Source organism: Salarias fasciatus, chromosome 17 (assembly GCF_902148845.1).
Source record: "Salarias fasciatus chromosome 17, fSalaFa1.1, whole genome shotgun sequence".
Taxonomy (NCBI): domain Eukaryota; kingdom Metazoa; phylum Chordata; class Actinopteri; order Blenniiformes; family Blenniidae; genus Salarias; species Salarias fasciatus.
The window spans coordinates 21,374,327-21,399,351 of NC_043761.1; the positions used below are offsets into that span (position 1 = coordinate 21,374,327).

The window sequence follows — 25,025 nt, forward strand, 5'->3', positions numbered from 1 at the left end:
GCAGGCCGGGGCTCCGCGGCCTTCACGTCTTTTTGTCTGAGAACTGGATCCTCTGCCGCTCTACAGTGTGTGCGATAGCCTCGGAGCTGCGTCCGTAACACACTGTCAAACCACTCCAAACGAATACAACCGCGACCAAAAGCATTAATTCAACACCTTCGGCCATGGCGCGGCCGAGCTGCCGGTAAATCGGTCGTATTTGCGACTGTTCGCGGGAACTTAGTGCGGGCTCTGATCGGGGCTCGCTTTCTGTGTGCATCAGTCTTTATTAGCGAGCTGCCGCTCTTCTTGCTATCAGCGATTTCTTTAACTTTTTAAACACTCAGCTCGGCGGATGACTGAGCGCCGGCGGAGTATGGGATCCTTGGTGTCTTAGGAAGCGACTGAAGTGGGCTTTAACCGTTTTTGCATGCAAAAACAATGGCAAATTCGACGGGGAAAAATCTACTAGATCAGCGGAGGAAAGGACAGGCTTTCCTGGACGAGCTGCGGCAATTTCACCAAAGCAGAGGGTGAGATTGGGGCGTCTTTCTCCCCGAGAAATCCAACTTTAAATCCGCATTGCACGCCAGTGCGACTTAACCCGGAGTGTTTTTTAAACATGTGCGCGTTGATTTCTTGTGTTTTCCCCACAGATCGCCGTTCAGGAAGATTCCTATCGTGGGTGGGAAAGAGCTGGATCTGAATGCTCTCTACATCAGAGTCGTCTCTTTAGGTGGATTTGCTAAGGTGAGTGGCAACTAAAAAAGTCTTTATTCGTGCACTCCGTGGCCGTGTGTGGACTCCCCCGGCTCCCACAACAACTAACCCGGGACAAGTGCGAGCCTCCGGAAAGCCGTGAAGAGTGTCGGCCTTGTGCTAGTTGTTTCTTGCCGTGTATCTCTAATGCAATGTGGTGGCTTGTGTGTTGTTGTGCGAATCGAGACTCTCGGAGTCAGAGTGCAGTTGGAGCGACTCGAAATTAGCGGGCACGTTTAGCATCGATTATCGGCACGGAGCCCGGCCGGCCGGCCGGCCCCGGAGCCAGCCCGCCCGCCGCTCCGGGACGCGGCTCGCCGCTCTCTGCCGGCGGTTCTCAGCCCGGCCGGGGGAAGCTCGGCTTCTCTTCTCCTGCCATAGCCATCTTTCTTCATGGCTGGCCACAAAATGTAGGCCTCACAGGCCCGTGTAGAGGATCCAGAGGAGGGCACAGAAAGCCGCCGGTAAATGACACGGCTCGCCTCTCCCGGCGTTAGTTTACCGATGCACACACTTTACCGGAGTTAGCATCGTTAGCTTTTAAATCGGCTGAAGTGGAGTTAGCCCGTTAGCCTCGGTGCTAACTAGCCTCTACAGTAACGCTCATGTCCTAAAGGGAAGACAGACAGTTCTACTGACTGTGTGTCAAATGTAAATATGGTAACAAACACATCGGTTAGCTCATTACACACGTCCTGTCGGACTGTTTTCCCCCTTATCTCGTTCTCTTATTTTCACGTATATTCAGCAGTTTGACAAAGTTATCGATTAGTGATCTCAGTATTGCTTCATTGGAGGAAACCTGTAGCAGATGGCTGCAGTGTAACCGCTCTTTTTCTTTGCTTTCTCTCCCTGGCTCTCTCATTAAATCTCCTAACATAAACGCCCTCTCTGCCTTTTTCAGGTCTCCGACAAAAACCAATGGATTGAACTTGGAGAGGAGTTTAACTTTCCCAAGAGTTGTTCCAACGCTGCATTTGCTTTAAAACAGTACTACCTGCGGTAAGTGGTGCAGCTTCTCCTCCTGGCAGGTAGCATGTGGGATGTGTTTACAAAAGTTGAGATGCAGTCAGCAGGATCCGGCCTCGCTGCTCCACTCCTGCCATACTGTGACAGGCAATCCACGGATTACACTGTGTACATTTCGTGATCTGTGCTCACATTCATCTGGCTTTTACGGAGGGAGATGTTTTGAAGTATCTGGTTGTGATGCAGCGGTGCTCAGCGGATCTCTCTGCTCCCATGTGTGCTTGATGCAGACTCCCCAGTCAGCTGCCAGTGATGGGACTCTGGTGTAAATGCTGTTCTCCCACAACAGCTGGCATTTCTGCATGTGGTGTTGTTGCAGTCGCTGTACTCCCTTTTCTTCTCTCGCCCCTTTAACTCATGCGACCCATTGTTCCCACCACCAACACCTGCCTACCAGGGATTGCACCTGTGTGGCAGAGAAACGCTTGTACCCACTCGTGGATACTTTACAGCAGAAGCTGTTTGTTTGTGCATTGTCAACAAGTTGGCTTTTTTTCGTTCTATATTTTTTTTGTCTTGGTGCAAGCTGCTGCCGCCGGTTCTGACTGTAACGACCTGTTTTTATTAGTGACCGTGCATTGCTGATGAGGCTCCTTTGAAAGGTTCATAGATAAGCATCAGTGTCAGTTCCAAGAGAGGGACAGTGTCTGCACAGCTCTGCTGGAGTTAGCCGAGGTCTTTCTGAGTATCACGGTAGCCACAAACCACATTCAGGGTAAGTGACAGAATACTTTGTAATGCATCTTTTTTCCTCCAGCATTGATCACATAATTTGGTATAATGGTCCGCTTAGAAGCTCAGGCGGACTTCAAGACAGCCGTTTAGGTGCTTTTCTACTGTGGAGGCAGCTGTAGTGCAAAGGTGTTGAGTTTCTGTTATGTGATTTATGTGGGTACTTATCCTCTCAGCCTCGGTGAAACACTAACAATAAGAAATCTGTTTTCTGGATTTCAGTTTGAGTTTATCATAAGCGTTTGTCACAGAATCAGGGAGTCTTGAGCCTCCAAAGCTCATTGCAGAGAAGTTAAGTCGATACATGTATCTGCTGCCTTGTGGCAAACTCAGTGTTTTGACTCCCATATTGAAGGATGAAGCTGGAATTATTTGTAGGTATTAACAGCGTGGCTTCTTTCTGATTCCCTCGCACGACTCGGCTGAGTCACTATAATTAATACCTCCGGAAATGTTTTGGGTTCGAAGATGAAACATAGGGCGAAAGAGACCTGACAGCTGGGTCAAGCAACTTTGCTGAATCTTCCTGTGTCACGGCAGCCTTTGGAGCTGCTCTGTAAAGTTTATCTCAGGCTGCCTGGTGTAGTGGATGTCAGAGGCAGCAGGCAGCTCCACTTGTCTTCCTTCAACCGACACTGATAATGAAGAGATGATCTACGCCTCGCCTGTGCCGCTCGCTTTCACAAAAATTAGTCAATTTTTGTGTGAATCTAGAGGGAAGCGAGTGAATCTCTGCAGTGGATGTTCTTCTTGACAGTCCTCAGCGGGGTCAGAGGTCAGAGCCGGGTGCACAGCTTGTTAGAGCTGGTTTAGAGTCAAAGTCTCACTCAAGGACATTTAGATGTTTCCTAATATCAACCCTGATTATTTAGCTGACTTACCGTTCGTAACAGCTGTCTGCTCGGGCACCGTTCGGTTTAAATGCACATTTTATTTTAATTTGTTGCTAGTTTGGAGTTCAGCTGGTAGAAAAAGAGGCAGCATGTCAGCTGGATCATGAAAAACCCGACTCCACTGGAGCAATACACAACCACATCAAGTATTCACTTATGGACCTGCACCGAGCTGTCACCGCGGCAAGTGGTGATAACTTCAAACACTCAGACTGGTTTGACGCCCTTTTGAAGCCCGTAGGTTGCTCAATCTGAGATGATAACGCAGATTATGGCAGCGTGACCTCAGAATTCGTGCTCCCCCTTAACTTAGCTGAAGTTCGACTTTTCATGTCGACGACACCGAGCAGCGACACAAAATGCTAACCCTCTCAGTTGCATTTAAAATGGAATATGGTGTTGGAGATTGAATAAAGCTCACAGATAGCACTTAAAATGCAAAGCATACTTTGGGGACGACTTTTATAAAATATACATCTAAATGGAACTGAATTTTCAATGTTTTTCTGACTAGTCTTAGTCACCAGAGTTTCACATCACAAAATCCTCTTGAATGGTTTCTGAAAGAGCAGAATCTCGTCTTGTGGGAGTTGATCGGGTGCATCGTTTCCTGGTCCAGCGATCCACAGATTCCTTACTTTTCTTCTCTGAAATGAGTTATCAGGTAGGAGTAGGAGATGCAGCATATTTGCAGGGATCACGCTTGTGACTCTGTGTTGACCTAGTCCTCCGCTCTGAATGAAAAGGATGATCATGATGTGGGCTCTCTCTCTCTCTCTCTCTCTCTCTCTCTCTCTCTCGCTCGGTCTGTCTGTCTGGCTCTCTCTGGTCAGCACTTCCCACTCAGAGCGGAGTAATAAGCAACGTTGAAGTTCAGTTGCCAGCTCCCGCCGCCGTCTATTTGATATCTGAATGTCACTCGGTAATAAGAGAGCGATCCTTGCCAGAAACTTTTTTTTTTTTTTTTCACCCAGCTTGTTTTCAACCTGTTGAAGCGCCGCTTTGACATCAAATCCTACCAGTGGCGCTGATTTCATTTCGACTTTGGGGGGCGGAAGGGTTCACACTCCGGATCAAAGCGCGGGCATCAAAACACACTCGGGCAGGCTAAGGGCACAGCTGAAACGTGGCTCTGTTTCCAGTCCGCTTCATTAGCAGCGCCGAGGACCAGGATAGAAACTGTGTGAGAGGTGGTTCGGCAGGAGATTTAGGAAGTGATTGATGAGCCGGTCGGACGTCCGCTGAATCCCGTGTAGCAGAACTTCACAGTTTCTGCTCAGATGTTTCGCGCGGTTGGTTTTCAGTCGAGAGTTTTTACATGTCCACTTTCCTCTTCCATTAGTAGTTCCATGTGTTGGAAGTGGCTCCTCGTGGGAATACAGAGTTCTTGTTTCTAAGTAAAACACCATCCAGTGGGTTCAGACGCGCTCCGTAATTTGAGAGTGAATGGAAGGCGTTTGAAATAAGGCCCCCGGTGTTGCTTTGGACTTCTTTTCGCGGCGTTTTTTTTTTTTTTTTTTTTTTGCCCAGAAGCCAAGTCAGGTGACGGATACCCTGGTTCAACCTTTGTTTGCCCTCAGCACTGCCTCCCCGCTGGGAGGAAATCAGGCCCATGAGTCACTGACATCTAGGAACGCTCATTTCTGCTCCAGCCTGTGCTGCAGCTTGAATGGAAGAAGTGTAACCATTAATGAGGCTTGTGGTTGGCTTATAAGGAAGAGAATGAAACCAATCTTTATTTTAATTTCACAGCCGTTTTTACTCGGCAGAGGTTGGGATTGGCGAGCATGTGGCAGGAATTCTCATTCATCAATACAGATTAGATTTCACCTCTTGACCTGCGCTGCGTTACAAGCCCGGTTCGGCTTTCTCACTCCGCTTCCGAGGACGGCGGTGGTCGTACAGAGAGAAACAAGCCTGTGACTGTGCCCCTCTCTGCTGAATCAACCAGCACCACGGCGTGATCTGTCTCCGGAGTTCACCACGCTGCTCCTCATGCAGGGAAAAACGATCGCGCCACACTTTGAACCTGGAACTGTCTGCGGCTCAGATGAACAGGTGCAATCAGATTCTCGAGGTTCCTCTTTTTCGTGTGCGGTATTTGTGAGCTTTTCGGTGTAATATGACTCCAGTCCCAACACCACTGCTTTGTTTCTCCACTGTTTGCTGGCGTGTGACCCCACTTTTCTCATGACCCCAGCAATTAGCCAGCGGTGCAGTCATGTGAGCGTGACATAATTTCCCCTCTATTTTCAATCCATGAAAGGAGTCGCAAGTGGATTATAATTAAAGCCATTTACTGCTCGTCGAATGTTTTTCTTTTTTTTTTTAAGGAGAGAATGTTAAATGAACATAATAACATCAGTCCTGAGGATCTTGGGTCTTGTGACTCTTATCTGTGTATAAAGCTGTGGCTTATGTTTTGAACCGACAGTGAGGACGCAGTAAAGTAAAGCCACATGTGTGCTAAAATGTCCTTTTATCCACACCCTTGCACAAGCGTCATGTTTAAAATACTCCTTAAAGAATACTTTACAAAATGTGTGTGCTAAGCAAGGGACTGCAAAAACATGACTGAGTATTGTTGTGTATGAACACACACCCAAAACGCAACAGGAGTTTTACGTTTCAGTTTGAAATCATTGTGTCAGCAGTGGGATTAGTTTTCATGACACCGAAACCTTGCTGAATTTGACTTCACGTTACTTGATTATGACAATAAATTGCGTCAATCATGGCTTCAAACCTGTTGTCTCATGTTGGATAATGAGAGGGGTTTGAGGACGGCTGCTGTTCTCGTTGTGCGACCACAGACGGCCTGAGATAATCTTCCAGACCGCCGTGTCGCTGCAGATCACTGTGACTGCGCCCGAACGCTACAGCTATTGTCAACCGATGGGATCGCTTCGGAAAATTAGGCGTCAGTCAAGGCAACGCTGGGAAAAGTAGATTTCAGATACAGGAAAAATGCTGGATTACATCCACCAAGCATATAAATGTAACTAGAAGAAGCCATTGGACAATATTATTCCAGTTGTTGAATGATTTTATATATATGCATATATATTATTGATACTTTTAGATGAGTTCTCAGGTCTTGTTCCGTCCTTCAAGCATTTGTAGACGTCTCTGCTCCGTTCCGTGGTCGGACTTCAGTCAAACCACACCAGAGACTGTTTAAAAACACCGACCGTTTGCTACCTAGAGGGATCCTCAGCCACTTGTTGAGTGCACATCAGGCTTTGGATGACAGCGTTCACACTAATGAACCGCGCCTGGAGCGCGCCTTCACCAGACGCTGCTGCCAAATGAGAATCTGTTCCTATAGCGCTAAAGTGTGCGGTTTACACTGATTACAATGTCAGAGCCTGAATTCCACTCAGATGTCATATTGCCGGTTGAGGAAGGGGAAAAAAGAGAAAACACAACATTGAGCCCTTGCCCAGGCTCACACCACCAGACAGGCTTTTTCTGCTCAGCGGGTGTTAATTTTCACAGCTATTTATGAGACGGTTCCATGTAGCACGGTGCCCATTGGTCCCGCTCTGCTTCCAGCGGATGCCAGAAAGATTCTCCCGCTCATCTGAAACATCTGGACCCGGCAGCCTTTGATCTGGCTCGCATTAGCTGTATTTTTATTATTCCCCTCACCCCATCCGAGCTGCCGCTCAGACTCTCAGAGATGCCAGAATGACGACCAGTTCTGGGGAGAGGAGTGGAGGAGCTCCTGCTGCCAGCTCCTTACAGGGAATAATAAGAGAGTTTTAGCGAAATAAGACAAAACTTGACATCATAGATAATATCTGAAGGCTCTGGAGACTCTGTTTTTTTTTTTGGTTTGTCTGTAATTTGACCTGCCCTCCAGCAGCGTTGGCCACAACTGATAGCCTAATCTCCTCCTCTCAGTTTCCTTGCTAACAAGCAGATGAGCCGATCTGCCTTGGACTTGACGGTGGAAATGGTCTCGTTCCACCTCTCGATGAAACGTCCAGCTTTGCTTTTTCTCCTCGGTTATTTTTTAAGCACATAACTGCATCGTGGCGAGTTTGTTCTCCGTGTTAATATGAACCAAAGTGCCTGGATCTGAAGCAGTCTGAGGGTAAAGTCTCCAGAGCACATGTGTCACAACATTCTCACGTTTTAAGAAACGCAAGAGATTTTTTTCTGCATTTGTGTGTGTGTGGTGTACTAGACCATGCAGAAAATAAGATCCGGCTCTCTCACTCTCAGGTTCATGTTCTCAGCACTGGCCTTCATGTAGTAGGAGACGTTTCTAGATGAAGTTTTGATCCAGGTTTCACCTTCAGCACTGGATTTGGATGCAATGTAAGCATGTTTGATTGAAAAAGCACGGAAGTGTGACAGTCCTGAAGAAATAGATGGAAATGATTCACAGTAATGGTTTGGTTCCTTTGGACACTTGTTTAAAATGAGTTTCTTAAATTTGGCACATCTAATGTGTCTCCATCTTTTGCAACCAGTGTCTGTGTGTATTGAGTAAACACATTTTAGTTATACTCCTGAAAGCATTTGTAATTACAAAGTATTCTCTCTGAAAATGCTTGTTTCTGCGTCTCAGAATGATTAAATGCAAGCTGAGTCAGTACCATATAGAAGGACCAAAACAAACCAGAGCAGCCGCGCCATCTGCATGGCTGTCATCAATATGCCTGCTTAAGAATTACAGGTTATGTGTACTGTCGGTACCAGATGCCTCCACTAAACAACCCTGTTTAAAAATCAGGGGGAGGGTGTCAGAGGACCTTCTCACAGCTGTACAGCAGAGACCGGGTATGATCACCGCTTTAAAGCCAATAACACAAAGTCAGAATTCTGATCAGGAATTCGGTGCTGAATGTACCCAAATAAATCCATAAAGAGAGTTTATTATTAGAAGAAGCGTTTTAAAATCCTCAACACAAATCTAACAGCCGAATGAGTGAGGATCAGGCGTATTCCCAACCAGTCCACGTCTCTCCGCACTGAAAATCCAGTCCCAGAAAAGCCCTCCTCCACTAACAGTTCTCGCCGTCACATCAGGGGGAAGAAAAAAAAAAAAAAAAAAAACTGTCCACACAAACACACGTGTGTCTGAAAGCGCGCCTTTTTCCTTGAGAAGAAGCACAGGAGTGTGTGGCGCGCAGATAGAAGTGTGAGAACTCCTCTGCTGTTAACCGCGCAGCTGCCTGCTTGATCGACCACGCTGATAACTCTAAGGAAATGCTCGGAACTGGAAGTTGCACCAGTTGTGTGAGCTGTCTCCACTTACTGAGCTTTGGACTCACCGTTTCTCCCCTTTTTTTTTTTCCTTCACGTCTTCTATTTCAAACACAGACTTTCCACGTTTTAAGCTCAAAAATGACGGCATCAAGAAACGCTGCTCTTTGATCCGGGGCGTCCTTGGCTTTTCTCGCCAGCGACCATGAACAGTCCATTGTTCTCGTCCAGGAGTTTGCGGCCCACTCGCTGCCTGTAACTTTCAGAAAATTACATCTAACAATCGCTTTTTATTTTTGTTGCGTAACAGACGACCTTCTGATCTCCTGTCGCTGCAGTTCATGGTGACAGAAAAATATTTGTTGAAACGGTGGGATGTGATGTGAAGGTGTGTGTTTGTTTATTGGGACCGAAATGAGCAAAACAGGATTTTAGTGTCAGCAGTTCTTTATTACAACATAAACTTCAGTTTTTCCATATAAAGCCTCTGTATTGATGTGTGACTTTGAAAGATCATCTCTGCAGACATCTCTCTGTGGTCTGATTGGACATTGCTTAAACCCAGGTTGCTGGAACTTCCCATATTCTGTTGCATTTCCCCCAGTTTCACTTTAGATATTTAGGATTTTGACTTTCGTACACATTTTACCATCATGACGAGAGTTGTTGACATTTTGATTTAAATGTCAGTAATTCAATAAGAGAATTAAAGGAGGATTTTGTGATTTAAAAATATTGACAGTTTCATCACGTATACTCTGCGCCGCAACAATGATAAACTTAAAAGTTGACATGAAATGCTACCTTGGCACTATTTTACCGGTTGAAATTGGACTGTCATGTGACCCCAGTACTGAATGTGTTTGACACAGCTGATTTACTCTCTGCTCATTGAAGAAAAAAAAAACACCACGAACCGGTTGTTGGCTCGCCTGTTACTCACGACCCGTCAAACTTTGCAGTTCTGTCCGCTGTCTGTGCTCACTCTGGCTGCCATCTGCATGAAACAACAGGTGACAACAGGTGGCTGCACATTAGCTGTGTTTCCACAGGGGGATGTTTTGTCGGCGCAGATTTTTTTTCTACCCTGTTACGATGCGCCCGTGTCGGTGCAACATGCACGCCGATTGAAAGAATCCCCCACAAACGCCTCAGCCGGCGATCCGGCCCCTCCGGTACGTTCGCAGTTGGCTCACAGGCATCAATAAACGGCCCCTGTGATTATTGACAAAGTAAACCACCCCCAGCCAGCGCCGGGCAGCGGCTCCGTCAAATCCCCAGCAAACATTTGAGTGCAGGAAATTGGCACGGGGTGTGTTTGCACGCCTGCGCCGGCGTCCAGCAGGGGGCAACCGTCTCCCACTCACACCGACACACGGAGGGCATCTGGGCAGCTGGCGGTGCGAGAGGCATCGCTTCAGCTAATGCAGCAGTAATGACAGGCTGTGTGTGTGTGTGTGTGAGAGAGAGACTGTGTGTCACACCTTGTCAGTTTATCTATTTTGGAGGGAAAACACACACACACACACTTCCTTCAACGGTCGTAGTCAAATTAAATCCAGCTCGGGTGGTTTTCTGGTTTGTGGGAGGAGTGTGTTCCCTTTTTTTCTCTCTCTCTTTCTCTCTCTCTCTCTCTCTGAGAGGAAGCAAACACGAGCAGCTGCAGCCGCCTCCCCGGCCTCGTCTCGTGCCTTTACTCATCTTTCACACACAGCCTCTTCCTCGCTGGTGCCCAGACAGCGGTTGATGACGCTGCAGCGGGGACCGGGGCCCATCCCTCCCTCCTCCCTCCCTCCCTCACTCCCTCCGTCTCTCTCCACAAATGAAGGCTGAGTGTATTTATAGTCCGGCGTGTCACCCGGCAGCCAGCGGACGGGGGATTACCTCGGCCGCGATGAACAAGCGGGCCCTAATTCAGAAACAGGCACTTGCTGGGTGACTCACGACCACACAGGCCGGGCTCACTCCACGGCCGCTGCCGAGGTATTTTGCTGAGTGTGTGTGTGTGTGTGTGTGCGCGCGTGTGTGTTTGCCTGGCAGATTCTCTACATTATTATAAAGTGTTGATCCAACCTAAGAGGCTGCAGTCGCATGCTCATCGAGGTTTTCCCACAAACTTTGCTCGCTCTTGGCTCACAGCTGTTTGCGTTCACACACTTCTTCTGTGAGTTTTTTAAATGGAGAGCTGGATTTTTACTTTTTTTTTTTCCTTTCTGGTAATCATTTTCACACCTCAGTCGCTTCATTGAGCTTTTTGCACTCGTGATGCACCAAAACCTGTCAGCCTTCAGTCGTGCAGACACATCCGTTTCTCCCATCCCTGCTCATTTTGAGCCTCCGTCATGAAGCAGAGCGCTTTGATTCGCCCTCTGAAAGCGGCGCGGTGTCGGCTAAAGCAGCTGTGAACATCTTTCAAACCGACTCACGCTGCATGCGGAGTGAAAGAAAAGTTGAATGCCGTGGACTATTTATTTAGTTTGCGATTCCTTTTGTGCGGTCAGCTGTGGCGCACGCTGATGTTATTCTGGATTGAATCACTTTAAATGTTGTTTTCTGACGAAGGTCTCCTGTTGTGTTTGCAGTCAGTCTGAATTTTCGTGAGATCTAAAGAGCTATTTTCTGCCATTAAGCTTTGAACGCTAGTTTTTCTCTCCAGGATCTTTCACTAGTTACGGTGTGACTGGGTTCTATTAAACTACCAATCCCAGCAGGACATGGACTGAGAGTCGCGGCATGTTTTATATCAACAGTGCCACTTACAGCTTCAACATCATGAAAAGAAACACATGAAGATCTGCGTCGTAACATATACACACACACACTGAAAAAGCCCCAGCCCTCATGGAAAATGACAGTAGAAAGGAGGTGATGTAACGCGTCCTCTCGGGCTGATCCACACCAGGCGGGAGTGTTTCAGGCTGCCGGAGATCGTCGGCCACTATTCTGCCAACTCCTGGCCGCGTGTCAGCGAAGTCTGCCGTTTGTTCAGCAGCCCGTGCTCACAGAACCGGAGCTGTGTTCTCCTCCGCCACCAGCCCATTCACACACCAACCGCCCGCCGGCCACGGCCAAGTCTGCTCAGGAGGCGGCCCTCCGCGGCGCCGGACAGGGTTTTATTGTACATGTTACAAAGCAGCACGTCCCCCCAGAGGCTTCGTCGGCTTTAAATTAGGGGAACCCCGATGTCTCTTTCAGATGAATGCAGCGAATGGCATGTGCTGCAGCAGGGCTGGTCTCTGTAATGGACAAATCTCAATTAAAGAGGGATCAGAGCTGCACTGTCGGCTGCTGGAGAGCGACGGCATCCTGTACCGGTCGCACATTAACAACACAATTCATTTTAAACTGGTCTACAGGCACGAACGCAGAAACAAATATAATCCTGAACATTTCATGTGTTGCAAAGCTTTGGCAGATTGATAGAAAGCCTCTAACTCAGGGGTGTCCAACATGAGGTCCGTGGGTCCGTGGGTAAGAGGTGCTAATGTTGGGCTTTCTTCATCGTCACAGTAACACATCGTAGCCAACTCACGCTCTCTGTTGTAGTTGTGCCAGTTGGAGGTTTTTACTCTGCAGAGTTGCGCACGAGAAGGTTTCCCTCTGGAGCTGCTGTGCGCCTGATACCCGCCGCTCAAACAGTCACAGTCTGAGTGCCGAGTGAATTATGGAGTAAATAAGACTCAATGTGATCCTGCTTCATCACCCGAAGCGAGCGTCCGACAGAAATGAGGATTTATGGCACGAAGCTGTCGACTCACTCTTTCTTCTTTTTTTTGCTTCCTCACAGATACCTGGAGAAGTATGAGAAAGTCCACCACTTCGGCGAGGATGATGAAGAAGCGCAGCCGGGGAACCCCAAAGCCTCTCTTCCAATCGGTGCAATTCCTAACTCTTATAACTACCAGCAACACGTTGTATCAGGTAGGCACGGTCAGCGCTGAGCTTTACAGTAGGGGAGAGTCACGCTGCTGGAGGCTGAGTGAGCTCTAATAGGAATACATCCCGGTCGTTTCAGCGGTGTGTGTGTGTGTATTCAGTGTGGTCACACACGTGAGGTTTCCCCACAGTACATGAGTTTTCAGCTCCAATCCATTTCAGAATTCATTCACGTGGCGATAGTGAAGAAGTGAGTCAGCAGACGGAGGTGGATCCTCGCATCGGGGCTGAGTGAGCGCGGCGCTCGTGTTGCTTGTGTCCATGCAGACGGAGCTGGAGACGTACTCTCTCGTAGTGAAATGTTGAATGGTCGCAGGCCGCTGATGCCAGCCACACATCGGTAGTGCAGTCACGAGTGGTATTGATTCACTCACTTCACTTTCTGCAAACAAGTGCGTTTCCCCCAAAATGGATCATCTCCTAACGGATTGTGGAGGATTTCTGTTTTCTCGAGATCTTTTTGAACTGTTGGAGTTGGGATTTGTTTCTGCCATCTTGGGCTGTATTGTACTCTGAGATCCTGTTTGCAATGTTTCCAAGTGTAAATGCAAAAGTTTTCTCACAAACTGAAAAGCATCGTTGTCCTGTCAGGCTGTTTATTCTCGGCTTTAAACAGCTGATCTCTTCTCGGACTGTTTGCTTCCGGTGAAGCCTGATCACCCTCTTCCCGTTGATCACTTTCATTAGGCCGTGACTCTTTGAATTGACCTGGCTCAGCACGGCTGGGTTTGCACCGAGGCTCTGAAGCGTGCGGTAATTGCCTGAAAGTTGCCCACACAAACTTAAGCATTGACTAATAATTTTCTAACTCTTGAGTGTGTGCAGCTGCTTTGCCGGTGATAAAAAGCCTGCGAGTAACCACGTTATAAATCACATGTTGTGCGGCTCGGAGCCGACCTCTGGTCTGCCCTGCCGGACCCGGTCGTGCACGCTGAATGAGATCTGTCCATTATGTCGGGAGTGTTGTCGCGCTGACCGCTGGGCTGCTTTCTGAGGTAATTGACTGTCCTGACAGCAGTTATTGATGAAGGCAAGAGGGAAGCACTTGTTAGTTTTCCCTCCGCCTCGGTTTAGATTAGCCTTTCACTCGCAGCCTTTTTTTCCCTCGAACAATCGCCGCGCCGCCTGCTGAGCTAATTGACTCCAAAAAGATGACCGCTGAGGGAAAACACACACGACAGGGCGAGGTGAACCCGGCCGACGGCTGTACCCACGCAGAGCAGAGACTCTTACCTTCAGAAGGTTTTCAGTTTCTGGAATCGGCACAGATTTGCAATGAGACAGAGTTGGCACATTTTCAAGAAGTTGCATTTGTAGTGGTTTTGAAGACCGTTGTCGGGGAAACAGACCCCTAAAACGCAACCAGAGCTTTCTGCTTTGACTTGGAAACATTGTCGTGTGAATGTAGAAACATTGAAATGACAGCGGTGATTATAGATCAGTTCAGTCACAGGAAATGCAGGACTGTTTTTGTAGATTAAGACTGAGATGTTTAGATTAAAGGATTAAGACGAATATTGATCATACAGAGCAAAACACTTTACAAATCCCAGAGGGAATTAATTTACATTCATCTGTGCATTGATTTCATAAATAACTGCATAGATTTCTGATCGATGGGTCGTCTGTGTTGCTCCACAGTTGACCAGGTGTCGTAATCCAGAGAATTTCTGCTTCTGTAGAAGAAACCACTGAGGATCGTGTTTGATATCGAAAGACTTCTTATGCTTCATATTTTCTTTCTTTTAAAGTGCTGCTGTTGGGTGTTGGTCCTGTGGGCATGGCTGGAATATTCAGAAGTCACATTTCACTGCATATTTCTCATTTTTGAGTTTCTCGCGACAGCATTGATACATATTCTGATGAATAATTGTACGTCTTGTATTGTTGTATGTTGCGTATCTACAGATTCTTCCCAGGACGCAGTGGGTCCTACAGCCTTGATTCATTTCTCCTGAGAATATAATGGAAGATGTAAACACGATTGATAGTTAAAGGTGGAACTGTTTGATTTCGGTTGAGAAACTCGTCACTTTCACGACAGCTGTGTAAAACAAACTGGACTCCCAGAGAAAATCAAAGTGTTGGACGGATTGACGACACTTGAAATATGCATTTTGTGTGTGTTATATAAGTGTGTGTTTGGAGACATCAGCCTGATGCTGCGCTCCGTAAGCAGCAGGAGGATCCGGTCTCCCCTCCTCTCCGGTCAGCACGTTCCCCCCCGTCTGCTGAAATATCTTCATCACATGGGGATCATTTCCATCTCCCTGCGATAGAACGGGGATTAAAGCTTCTTAATGAGCAGAGCGAACAAAACACACAGAATAAATGCATTTAAAAATACATGAAGCGAAGCCGCCAACTGTTGGTCAGATTTTGGATGCAGCTTCCTGTTGTCGACTGGCGCTGATGCTCTGATGTCTGCATTCAGCTCATATCTCAGTGTTTTTGGTTCGGCGGCGTCGTAAAGCTCAGAGAAATGCGCTCCGTCTGTCCCCGGGCTCTGAATTTAAATGCAGCAGTAATGTAGTGGGACACCTCGCCTGAAATTGTGCCATTACGGCCGTCGCCGGCTCGGTCATGGCTAATTATTTGACAACTGCTCTGGAAATCGTCTCCCGGCTTTCTGGTTTTGGGCCCGTTGTCTCGGAGGCCTGCGACAAGCGTTGATTCATTCAGCTCATAAAGCCCCGTCTGTCAGGCGGCGTGTCGCGCGGCGGTGCGCCGCACCTCGCTGCAGGTGCCGGAGGACGAGCGCAGACAGGAGCCGCCGCCGCCGCCGCCGTAACGGCAACTCAGCTGAATTACATTTCCCCTGCACAAACCTTTTCAGCATGGAAATCAAATTCACTCAGCGGGACTCCTCTCTGTGTTATGATTGGTTTCCAGAGGCGGCGGTCTACAAAGACCCTGCGCCAAATTGAAACACCCGGTGCACGGCGAAATGACACCAGTGCACATAAAGTGATTGATAGCAGAAAATCAAGCTACAGTGCAGAGCGGAGCGCGATCGCAGCTCTTTGTTGACAAAATAATTCCGCTTTGACATCCAGGATCATGTAGATTTTACAGTATTCCAGGCAAGACGTCGCCATACAGTTAGAATTCCATATTAAATGTCTGTTAATTATAAAAAGCTCATCATGAGGGCGAACGGAGTCGAACGCAAACGCAATTAAAAGTTGGAGGACATTCATTTCCTTCCGTCAGACGCGACACGGCTCATCACACTAAGATGGCTTTCACCGAGCGGCGTAGTGCCCCATTTGGTTCGCTTTAAAAGTCAGTCGAAGTGCAAAATAAATCTGAGGATAACGTGACTGGAGGTGTGCAGGGGGAGCGCAAAGCCGCTGGTCGCTTTCTGCTAATGTTTACACGCTGCAATCATTAATGAAGGAAGTCAGAGTCTGGACTGATTCTCTGTAGATTAACCTGGAAAAATCTGCCGCCGAGTTAATATTTTCTATACGGCGTAAAAAGTGCTGCATGGGAAAGTTTCATGGCATTTTGGGCGTCTGTTGACATGACAACGGTGAGCAGAGTCACTGAAAACAGCTCCCAAGGTGGAAAGTTTTGACAACTGTCCGACCCCATATCTGTGGAAACAAAGACAGAAATGAAAAACGATGTTTTCACTGGAAGCGTGGTTTAAACGGGACCTCAGTCAGAATCATTCTAGTGTGTGTTTGTGTGGTGAAACCTGGGGGATTGTCTTTGAGTTGTGGTTTCATTTTGATTTTCAGGAAAGTGCTTGAGGAGGTTGTGTGTCTGGAACGCACAGTATAAAATAAAGTTTTGTCTGAATGGGCAGCTCTTCCCTTTTACAAGAGTTTATTATAGTAGATCTAGACTAGATATGGATCGCTCCGACGCAGTGCCGATACACCAGTTTCCTCCCTGACGCGGCGTCCGCGCTACCCTGTGTTCATTTCATAGATGAAAGTGCCGTCAAACGGCGCCGGGTTTGAGCGCGCCGTCTCCCAATTTCCCAGAGCGCTGTTTCCAAACTGCCGTTTTACAAACCCGCTACGTCTGACATGTTTTATTTCTGAGCGCCGTGCTCGGTGTCTGGCAGAGGAGCAGGTTGAGTCGTTGCAGCTGAATTTATTTTTAATGAGTGTTTTTGAAAATCGTATTAGAAAACCCAAACTGACGCTTTCCCTTTCACCGTGATGCAGAAGTTTCCAGCCTTTAAATCGCAGTTCATGTTGGGTTTTATGTTAATACGCAGTTTTCCTTCGTGGCTGGTTTTAAATCATGCATGTTCTTTAAGTCGGATGTATTACTAGAGTAAAACAAAGTGACTGTGCCGTGAAAAATTGATGAAATATAAAACAACCTCGTTGTTGACTCATGTGTAAGTGTATGTTTTGTTTTTTTTTCTTCTCAGACTATCTTCGCCAAAGCTATGGACTGTCTACGGACTTCGTTGCGCCGTGCGACTACAACAAACTGGTGCTGTCTCTCCTCTCGGGCCTCCCCAACGAAGTGGACTTTGCCGTCAACGTTTGCACTCTGCTTTCCAACGAGAGCAAGCACGCCATGCAGCTGGACAAGGACCCCAAACTGGTCACGTTGCTGCTGGCGCACGCCGGCGTCTTCGACGACTGTACGTCGCTAAACTCGCTCCCTCTCACCGTAGTCACAGCAAAGACGATGATTGTACCTGTCAGGTTACGTTAGTTCCCTCGTCGCAGAAATCCGCACGAGACGGTTTTCGCTGTGTTTATCTCGCTTACTGCATGCCCCGTGTTTCAGGATCAAACGGTTGACTCTTTTTAGCACCTTCTAAATATAATTTGTCACGGGGAATAAAAAGGCAGAAGAGAAGCCTGCTTGTGACGTTCCCTCTGTGTTCTCTCAGCACTAGGCAGCTTCTCCGGGGTGTTCGGGATGGACTGGAAGGAGAAAACCTCTCGGGACTTTGTCAGGGTAACGTATTAAAAAAAATAAAACTGATGTGGAAATGATAGATTCTGTCACTCGGGAGGGCGGAGCCGTCAGTATAGTTTTTCCTCTTTGATATGTTAAGTTTGTCTGAGATTTCAGGTTTGACAGCTTAACTGTTCATTTTGATGGAAGGTTAACAGCTTTTCTAAAGTAAAGCCAGAGGTTTCCCAGTCGCCCCCTGGTGGCTGCGTACAGAACGGCGCATGAACCCTGCAACCTTTCACACATACTGTGGTTGAGACCAGTCAACGTCCAGCCATGTTTTTACACTGACCGGGTCAAAAACAACAGATAATGAAGGCAGGTGACACCCTGGACCGGACACATTCACTCTTCATTCAGAGATTACAGATACCCTCAAATACATGTTTTTTTAGGTAGATTGCAGCTCATCCAGTTAGTCATTCTTGATTGAATCTGATCTAAAGATTGAGACTGACTGCAGCTCCACTCTTTCAGCTCAATACAAATATATGTACTTATGTTGTATGTTCTTCAGAAAACATGCATAATTCTTTCTCTGTGGAGAATGCCAGCATTAGAATAGCATATAGGCTGAGCTCTGGTAGGAAATCATATTACTGGATAAAGATAGCAGCGGCTACATGTAACCAAAACATTTGAAGACAGATGTATTATTCATTTTAACAGTATCGGTTGCATTGCAGTAACTATCAAGCTTCCTAGTTGTGTTTTTCAACCCTCAGTGAGTGTGGTCTACTGACCCCACCGTAACCCCACTTTACTACTCTTGCCTATAGTCATATTATGGTAAGCGGAGATTAATGAAGCCTTTTGTGTGCCGTCTGCCGCGCTGTTGACGCGTCTGCTTCCGTTTCCCTGCAGTTCTGGAAAGAGGTGGTGGAGGACGCCGAAGTCAGGGAGCTCATCTGGGACAAGAGCAGCCCGGCACAAGGTGAAAACCACATCAGCTGCCGATAACCGTAGTCCTACGCTTCATTTCTCCCACTTCAGTCAAAACGTTGACGGCAGCCCAAAGCGATATTTGAAGCGTGCGCCTCTTTGCAGATGGTACGTCGTGTGAGAGGCGCTGGCAGAGCATCTTCCACCCGCCGCGGAACCCGGGCATCAGCGACATGGAGGCCCAGCGGGTGCTGCAGATCGCCGTCATCCTGCGGAACCTCTCCTTCGAGGAGGCCAACGTCAAGCTGCTAGCGGCCAACCGAACGTGCCTGCGCTTCCTCCTGCTCTGTGCCCACTGTAACCTCATCTCACTCCGACAGCTCGGCCTCGACACGCTGGGCAACGTGGCTGCCGAGGTGAGACCAGGGTGGAGGTTTTTTTTAAGCAAGAAAAAACGTAAAAAAAGAATATAGAAAAAGAATGAAATTGTACTGATGACACTTAATGTAGCTTAACATTTTTGTGGTAGTAACTCTTAATATCCGTGCCAACTAAAGAGGAGTGAAAACCCCCCAGTTTGTGGGGTGAAATGAGCCCCGGTTGGTCCCAGCAGAAAGCTGAATGATGAAGCTGTGGTGAAATTCCGAGAGGCTGGGGAAGCCGTCGATGTTTACCTCGGATCAGACGGACGTGTGAACGGCGCTGTGGCGCGGGGTCAGTCTGTTTGGGAGACGCGCTCCGGCAGTGCGGCCGATGTAGGTACGGCTTCCTGAGAGCTGCGAACAGATGGCGTTCCCCGCCACTTCCCGACAGTCTGCTTTACAGAATAACATTTACACATTCGGCTGGGGTGACTTCTCCCGGTTCCTCGCTGTCACCGACTCCGAATGAGCGCTTCCAGTCGTCCACGCCGGGCTGGCTGCGGGAGCTGGCTTCCTTCCTCGATTTAAGATGCATGTTGATGAGCTGGTACCGGCGCTCTATTTTAGGACGCTGTGTGGTTCGTTCCCTGATACGATCAGCTCGGCCTTTGATGTCATTAATTGAATGTTGGGGTGCAGATATCGCTCCGAACGCGTTTTTTAAAATCTTTTACACGAGTACTGAAGCAGATTTTGCTGCCTTTTTACGTTTTAAATCGAACTGGCCACATAAACGTTGTGTTGCCTCCTTTCAGCTCCAGCTGGATCCTGTCGACTTTCGGACGACACATCTGATATTTCACACCATTACCAAATGCTTGATGTCCAGGGACCGGTTCCTGAAGATGAGAGGTGAGGCCCCGGGACGTTCCTGCTGTCGGCAGCGAAGTGAAGCTTCCGGATTGAAAACGACATGTTGTCCTTCCTTTTCAGCCATGGAGATCCTGGGTAACCTCAGTAAAGTGGAGGACAATGGCATGCTAATCTGCGAGTACGTGGACCAGGACTCGTACCGGGAGGTCATGATGCTCCTCACCCTGCCTGACCTCATGTTACTCATGGCCTCCTTGGAGGTGCTTTACCTGCTGGCCCAGCTGGGGGAGATTCCCTGTGGCAAAATAGCCTCCGTGGACCACAGCATAGGTACCGGTTGATTCCCATCGCTGATTCGGTTCATGCCTGCGGGTGAACGGTGACGCAGAACCGCTGAATCTCTTCCCCCCGCAGACCTCCTGGTGCGGTTAGTCTCTGTTGACCTGCACACGTTCGGACCCGACGCCCTCACGGCCGTGCGGTTGATCGAGCATCAGGCCAACGCCGACCAGGCGGCGGAGGTCCGGCCGCAGCTGGTGGAGCAGGTGCCTGCAGTCATGCAGGGCACGCCGGCACCGGGTGAGTGTCCTCCTGCCTCGGGCTGGAAGGCTGTGATCCTCCTCATTGAGGTAGAAATGAGCTATTTTGATTGATTGTGTCTAAATTGATCCTTAGTTGAATAAAGCGTCTTTTTTAAATAGCCATGAATATGCAAGGAGATTAAATGAGTCAAGATGTTTACAAAGAGATGAAGCCAACATGCAGCAAAACCTCACGGTCTCCACTTCAAGTTTTTATCGTGTGAACAAGGCCGTAGTAAAAACTTTCTTTGCAGCCTGACCTTGCTCACCAGAGCCCGGCGTTCCAGGATGGAAAGCGCTTGTATGCAAATTAGATTAAGAGCACAGTGTAGGTATGCAAATGGCCACAAGACACCAGTCAGTCAGTCTGCTTCGGCAGTCGGGAACTCCTACTTCAGCGGTAATTGTTGGATTTATGTGAGAGCTGCATGAGCGTTTTAACAATTTCAACAAGAAACCAAACAGTTTATAACTCAAACATCAAATATCTCCTGCTGTCCACACTGTTTGTCCCAATGCACAGAGCGAGAGAGATGCTAGCGCGGCACTTCTTCACTGGAGTGCTTTGAAACGGCCTCCGTGAATAGATTCTTTTCATGTGCGTCCGTCTCTTGCCAGTCAGTTCAAATGAAGCCCATGCTTTGATTTATTTTGATTTTTAAGCTGTTGAATCGTGTAAAAATGTATGTAGAATGAACGTTTTAGTCGTAACTGGAAAGACGCGCTCAGTTTTGTCTCCGATCGGACGGCTGCAATACACATCAAAGAGATTTGGCCAAGCTGAGTTGTTGTGATGGTGGAGAGCCGAGGCAGGACTAAATCACCTGTTCTGGAGCAGAGCAGCTCTGTGCTCTGAACCCTTCTGACAGTTAATGCTGTCAGGCCAAGTCATTGGATTGCTGCCATCTAGTGGACGGACCCGGTAGCACCACAAACCTGAACCATTCAAAGGATGGATGAGATGAATCATGTGCTTGCTTTGCTTGGCGGCGCAGTCTGGAGTAACATAAAGGTTTTTTTTTTTTTCCCTCTGTGTGTGTGTTTGTGTGTGTGCGCGCAGTAACGAGGGTCCCAGTTCAATCTGCTCAGCCTCCTCCCGGCATCGTGGAACTGGACGGGGAGAAATTCACACTGCAGTGGTGAGAGCGAAGAAACAAACCGTTGCCGAGCGCCCGACGCCGCTGGATGTTCCTCCTCGGTCACGCTCCTCTCTTCCGTGTCGTCCCACAGGTTAAATGCACACTTCGAGACCCACCCCGAGGGCACGGTGTCTCGATCAGAAATGTACTCTGAGTACCTGGCCACGTGCAGCAAAATGGGACGGAGCAACATCTTGAATTCTACTGGCTTCCTCAAATGTCTGCGGTCAGTCCCGGCTCCTCCCAAGTCCACACTGTTGCCTCGTGGCTCCACAGTGACAAGATCAGTAGCGTGTGTGTGTGTGTGTGTGTGTGATGGTAATCCTCCAGAAGAATTCCAAACCGCTGCTCTGTATGCTGAGTTGTAAACCTGGATTAGTGACCGCGCCGTTCACCTCTGGTTGGGATTCCAGCTCAGCAGTTTCCCCATCATCACTAATCTTCTTACCCTCCTCCTGCCGCTCCAGAACCGTGTTCCCCAACCACACGATGCGGCGGCAGGACGAGCAGAAGGCCAGCAGCCAGGTCCACATCCTCCTGGTAGGCCTGCGGCGGAGGTCCATCCCCCTTCCCATCCAGTTGTACTACCAGCAGCCTCAGCAGAACCCGGCAGCAGCGCCTCCGCCTCCAGCAGCTCGGCACGACGTACCTGGAGACCCTCAGGCCCCTCCTCCAGGTACCGGACCCTCCTTCAGTCGTCCAGCATCAAAATCAGACTCCGGTCATTTCTGCAGTAACCGCAGAGACCGCAGAGCTAATACCGCCGGGAACAAGATGGCTGAACTAATTACAAAGGCAAACACTTTGAGGAAATGATCAAAGTGAGAGGAGCTGCGCGTGAAATTGGCGCAGCACAGCTGCATCGCAGGAAATGAAACGCAGGAAGTTTGACCTGTGGTCTCTCACGCCGGGAAGCATTTAGAAACTGTCTAAGCTGTTTTTGTTGTTATATCAAATATAGAATTGGGAGCGGTGAGGCTGTATGTCGTGATCAACCAGAGTAGCAGCTTGGTCGTCTGTCCGTTGTTGCTCCTTGTTTCTGAGCGGCTCCTTGTTTCACCAGGCTTACCCCCCGGGCACCCCGGTCTTGGACCTCAGTTCGTCCGGTCTGCGGGCTCCGGCGTCTCGTCCCCCTCACTGACTGCACAGGAGCCTCCTCACGTCGGCCACCAGACTGTTCCCCGTCATCCGGTGCCTCCGCAGGTGTCTCCGCAGTTACCCCCAAATCCTCTGGCAGCAGCGCAGCAGCAGCAGGTCCGACCTGGTCCGACAGTCCAGATTCCGCCGTCGGCTCCGGCCACGCAGAACCACAGCCCTCAGAACCCGGCGGCCCCGCAGCAGCAGCAGCACTCCCCCATGCTCCCCACAGGGACGCCTGTCACGCTATTTCAGCAGGTACCGCAGGGCCACATCCTCACCGCCAGGGTGCAAGGCGTGTGCCCCCCCCTCACCCAGCACCCGCCCCTGCCTCAAACCCCGCCTCTGTCCGGAGCCGGCCAGGCGGAGTCCGCGCCGTCCTCCTCCACCCAGGCGCCCAACTCCCAGGCGTCGCGCGTCACCTTTCAGAACATCGCCCCCAAGCCAGCGCCAAGCCAGCCTGGACCAGCAGCCACGATAGCGCCGACCAACCAGCAGCCTCAGCAGGCGCAGAGCGTAGTAATAGTCGGTCCCAACCCCCAGCAGAGCCCCGCCTACTCCCCCGCCATACACCAGATCGTTCTCGCCAACCCTTCCGCCATCCCGGGCGCCCAGACTATCCAGATAGCGGGGCAGCCCGGGGCCGCTTCCAGCCCCTGCCCGCCTCCTTCCTCCCACCCCAGCACGCAGGTCCAGCCCAATCAGACTGTCAGCCACGCACTGTCCATCAAACGGCACCAACAGCAGCACCAACAGCCGCCGCCCCTGCAGATCCTGTCCCAGCCGCCCCCCTCTCAGCCTACCTCCACCGAGTCCAGCTTGATCAAACAGCTACTGCTTCCAAAGCGAGGGCCTTTAACGCCGGGGGGGAAGCTCATCCTGCCCGCCCCCCAGGTGCCCCCTCCCAACAACACGATAGCCCAGAGTCCGCAGGTCATCTACCAGGCGGGCTACGCCAACCAGAGCCCCTCCCCTCAGCCCCCGCAGCTAAACGTGCAGCTGGTGCCGGGCCAGCTGCCGGCGGCCGCCGCGCCGGGCCTCCAGACGGTCCAGCTCCTGCCGGGCCAGCTCATCTCCACCGGCAGCCCGGGGGGGGCCACCATCATCCAGAGCCCCGTGGCGTCAGGACAGGTCACCTTCACCGTGGTCCCCAACACCGGCTTCACCACCTCCGCCGCCGCCGTCGGCCCGGGAGCCGCGTCTCCTGCATTCTCTACTGGAACTGTACCCCACCACGCCCCCCCAGCCCCGCCTCCCCCTCCCCCTCCCCCGCCGCCGCCGCCTCCTCCTCCACCACTGCCAGCTCCCCTCAGAGGAGACAAGATCATCTGTCAAAAGGAGGAGGAGGCCAAGGACGCCACGGGGCTGCACATCCACGAGAGGAAGATCGAGGTGATGGAGAACTCCTCCTTGGCCGGCGGGGATTCCTCCGGCGTCAAAACGAGTAACGGCGACGTCGCGGCGGGCGACAAGCTGCTAAACGGTCGGAAGTGCATGGAGTCTAATCTACCTCCATACCACTCAGGGAACAGCCAGGGAGCGCTCAACGGCCCGGCCCCGGAGAGCCGCCCTGCTAACGGGAGGCAGGCCCTCTCTCCAGGCGCCAGCGCCCCGGCGGAGGGCAGCCCCGACCCCAAAAAGACTCTGGTCAACGGGGTGTGCGACTTCGATCGGGGCGACGGCGGCGGGAACTTTAACAAAAACATTCCAAATCACATTGCTTCCAAACAGTTCTTGGGGAACGGCGAGGTGGGCCCCTCCGAGAAGAGCCACAGCCTCGACCCTCCCCTCCCTCCTCCCCCCCAGCAGGACACTGCCAAAGCCCAGCAGGCCGAGCGCCTGGCCAACGGACCCCCGGCGCAAGGCAGCAGGCCTCCCTCGGAATTATCCAACGGACCTTTGGGGCCGGGCCACGCCACGCCGGTGCTGAGACAGCAACTGCTCCCCAACTCCCCCTGCCCCCCTCCCGCCGCCGCCGCCACTGTTACCTCCCAGAGTCCCGCCGCCCCTCCGGCCAACGGGGTCGCCCCCGAGGCCCGGGGCTTCAAGAGGCCGGCCGAGAGCGAGGAGCGCAGCTCGGCGGCGGCGTCCTCGGGGATCCCCAACAAAGTGGGCGTGCGGATCATCACCATCAGCGACCCCAACAACGCCGGCAGCAGCGCCACCATGGTGGCGGTGCCGGCGGGAACAGACCCAAGCACAGTAGCCAAAGTAGCAATAGAGAACGCCACTCAGCAGAGGAACTGCTCACCCACACAGGCAGCTGGCACAACGGTGAGTCAGCGTCAGACCCGTCACCCACACCGCCGCCTCGTGAGAAATCCTGTTCGATCGTATGTCGCAGACACACGAGGTGAATACTAGAAGGACTTTCTCGTACTCGCCTCGTGTGTCTGCGACATACGAGGAGGTTAAGAAGGTGAAGCCAGTTGAGACCATGTGGCTCTCGCCGATACCCGCCTCCGACAGCGACGCGGCTGAGAGAACAACCCCGGCCAGCAGGCGGCCCGGGTTACGTCTCAGCCAACAGGCGGCCTCGGCCCTCGGGCCTCCGCCTCCCCGAGCGGCGCT

General features: G+C 50.4%; 1 protein-coding gene across 1 annotated transcript in view; it reads left to right on the forward strand.

The window, feature by feature from the left end:
* The window catches only part of arid2 (AT-rich interactive domain 2), a 28,371-nt gene continuing 3,346 nt past the window's right edge, over positions 1 to 25,025 (forward strand). Inside the window, exons 1-15 of the mRNA XM_030113215.1 lie at positions 1 to 512; positions 636 to 729; positions 1,643 to 1,740; positions 12,397 to 12,530; positions 16,939 to 17,157; positions 17,413 to 17,480; positions 18,345 to 18,414; positions 18,528 to 18,778; positions 19,540 to 19,636; positions 19,718 to 19,927; positions 20,012 to 20,176; positions 21,239 to 21,317; positions 21,409 to 21,543; positions 21,785 to 21,993; positions 22,381 to 24,728. Of these exons, the coding sequence (XP_029969075.1) occupies positions 421 to 512; positions 636 to 729; positions 1,643 to 1,740; positions 12,397 to 12,530; positions 16,939 to 17,157; positions 17,413 to 17,480; positions 18,345 to 18,414; positions 18,528 to 18,778; positions 19,540 to 19,636; positions 19,718 to 19,927; positions 20,012 to 20,176; positions 21,239 to 21,317; positions 21,409 to 21,543; positions 21,785 to 21,993; positions 22,381 to 24,728 (4,269 nt within the window). The 5' untranslated portion in view covers positions 1 to 420. The remainder of the gene's footprint in view (positions 513 to 635; positions 730 to 1,642; positions 1,741 to 12,396; positions 12,531 to 16,938; positions 17,158 to 17,412; positions 17,481 to 18,344; positions 18,415 to 18,527; positions 18,779 to 19,539; positions 19,637 to 19,717; positions 19,928 to 20,011; positions 20,177 to 21,238; positions 21,318 to 21,408; positions 21,544 to 21,784; positions 21,994 to 22,380; positions 24,729 to 25,025) is intronic.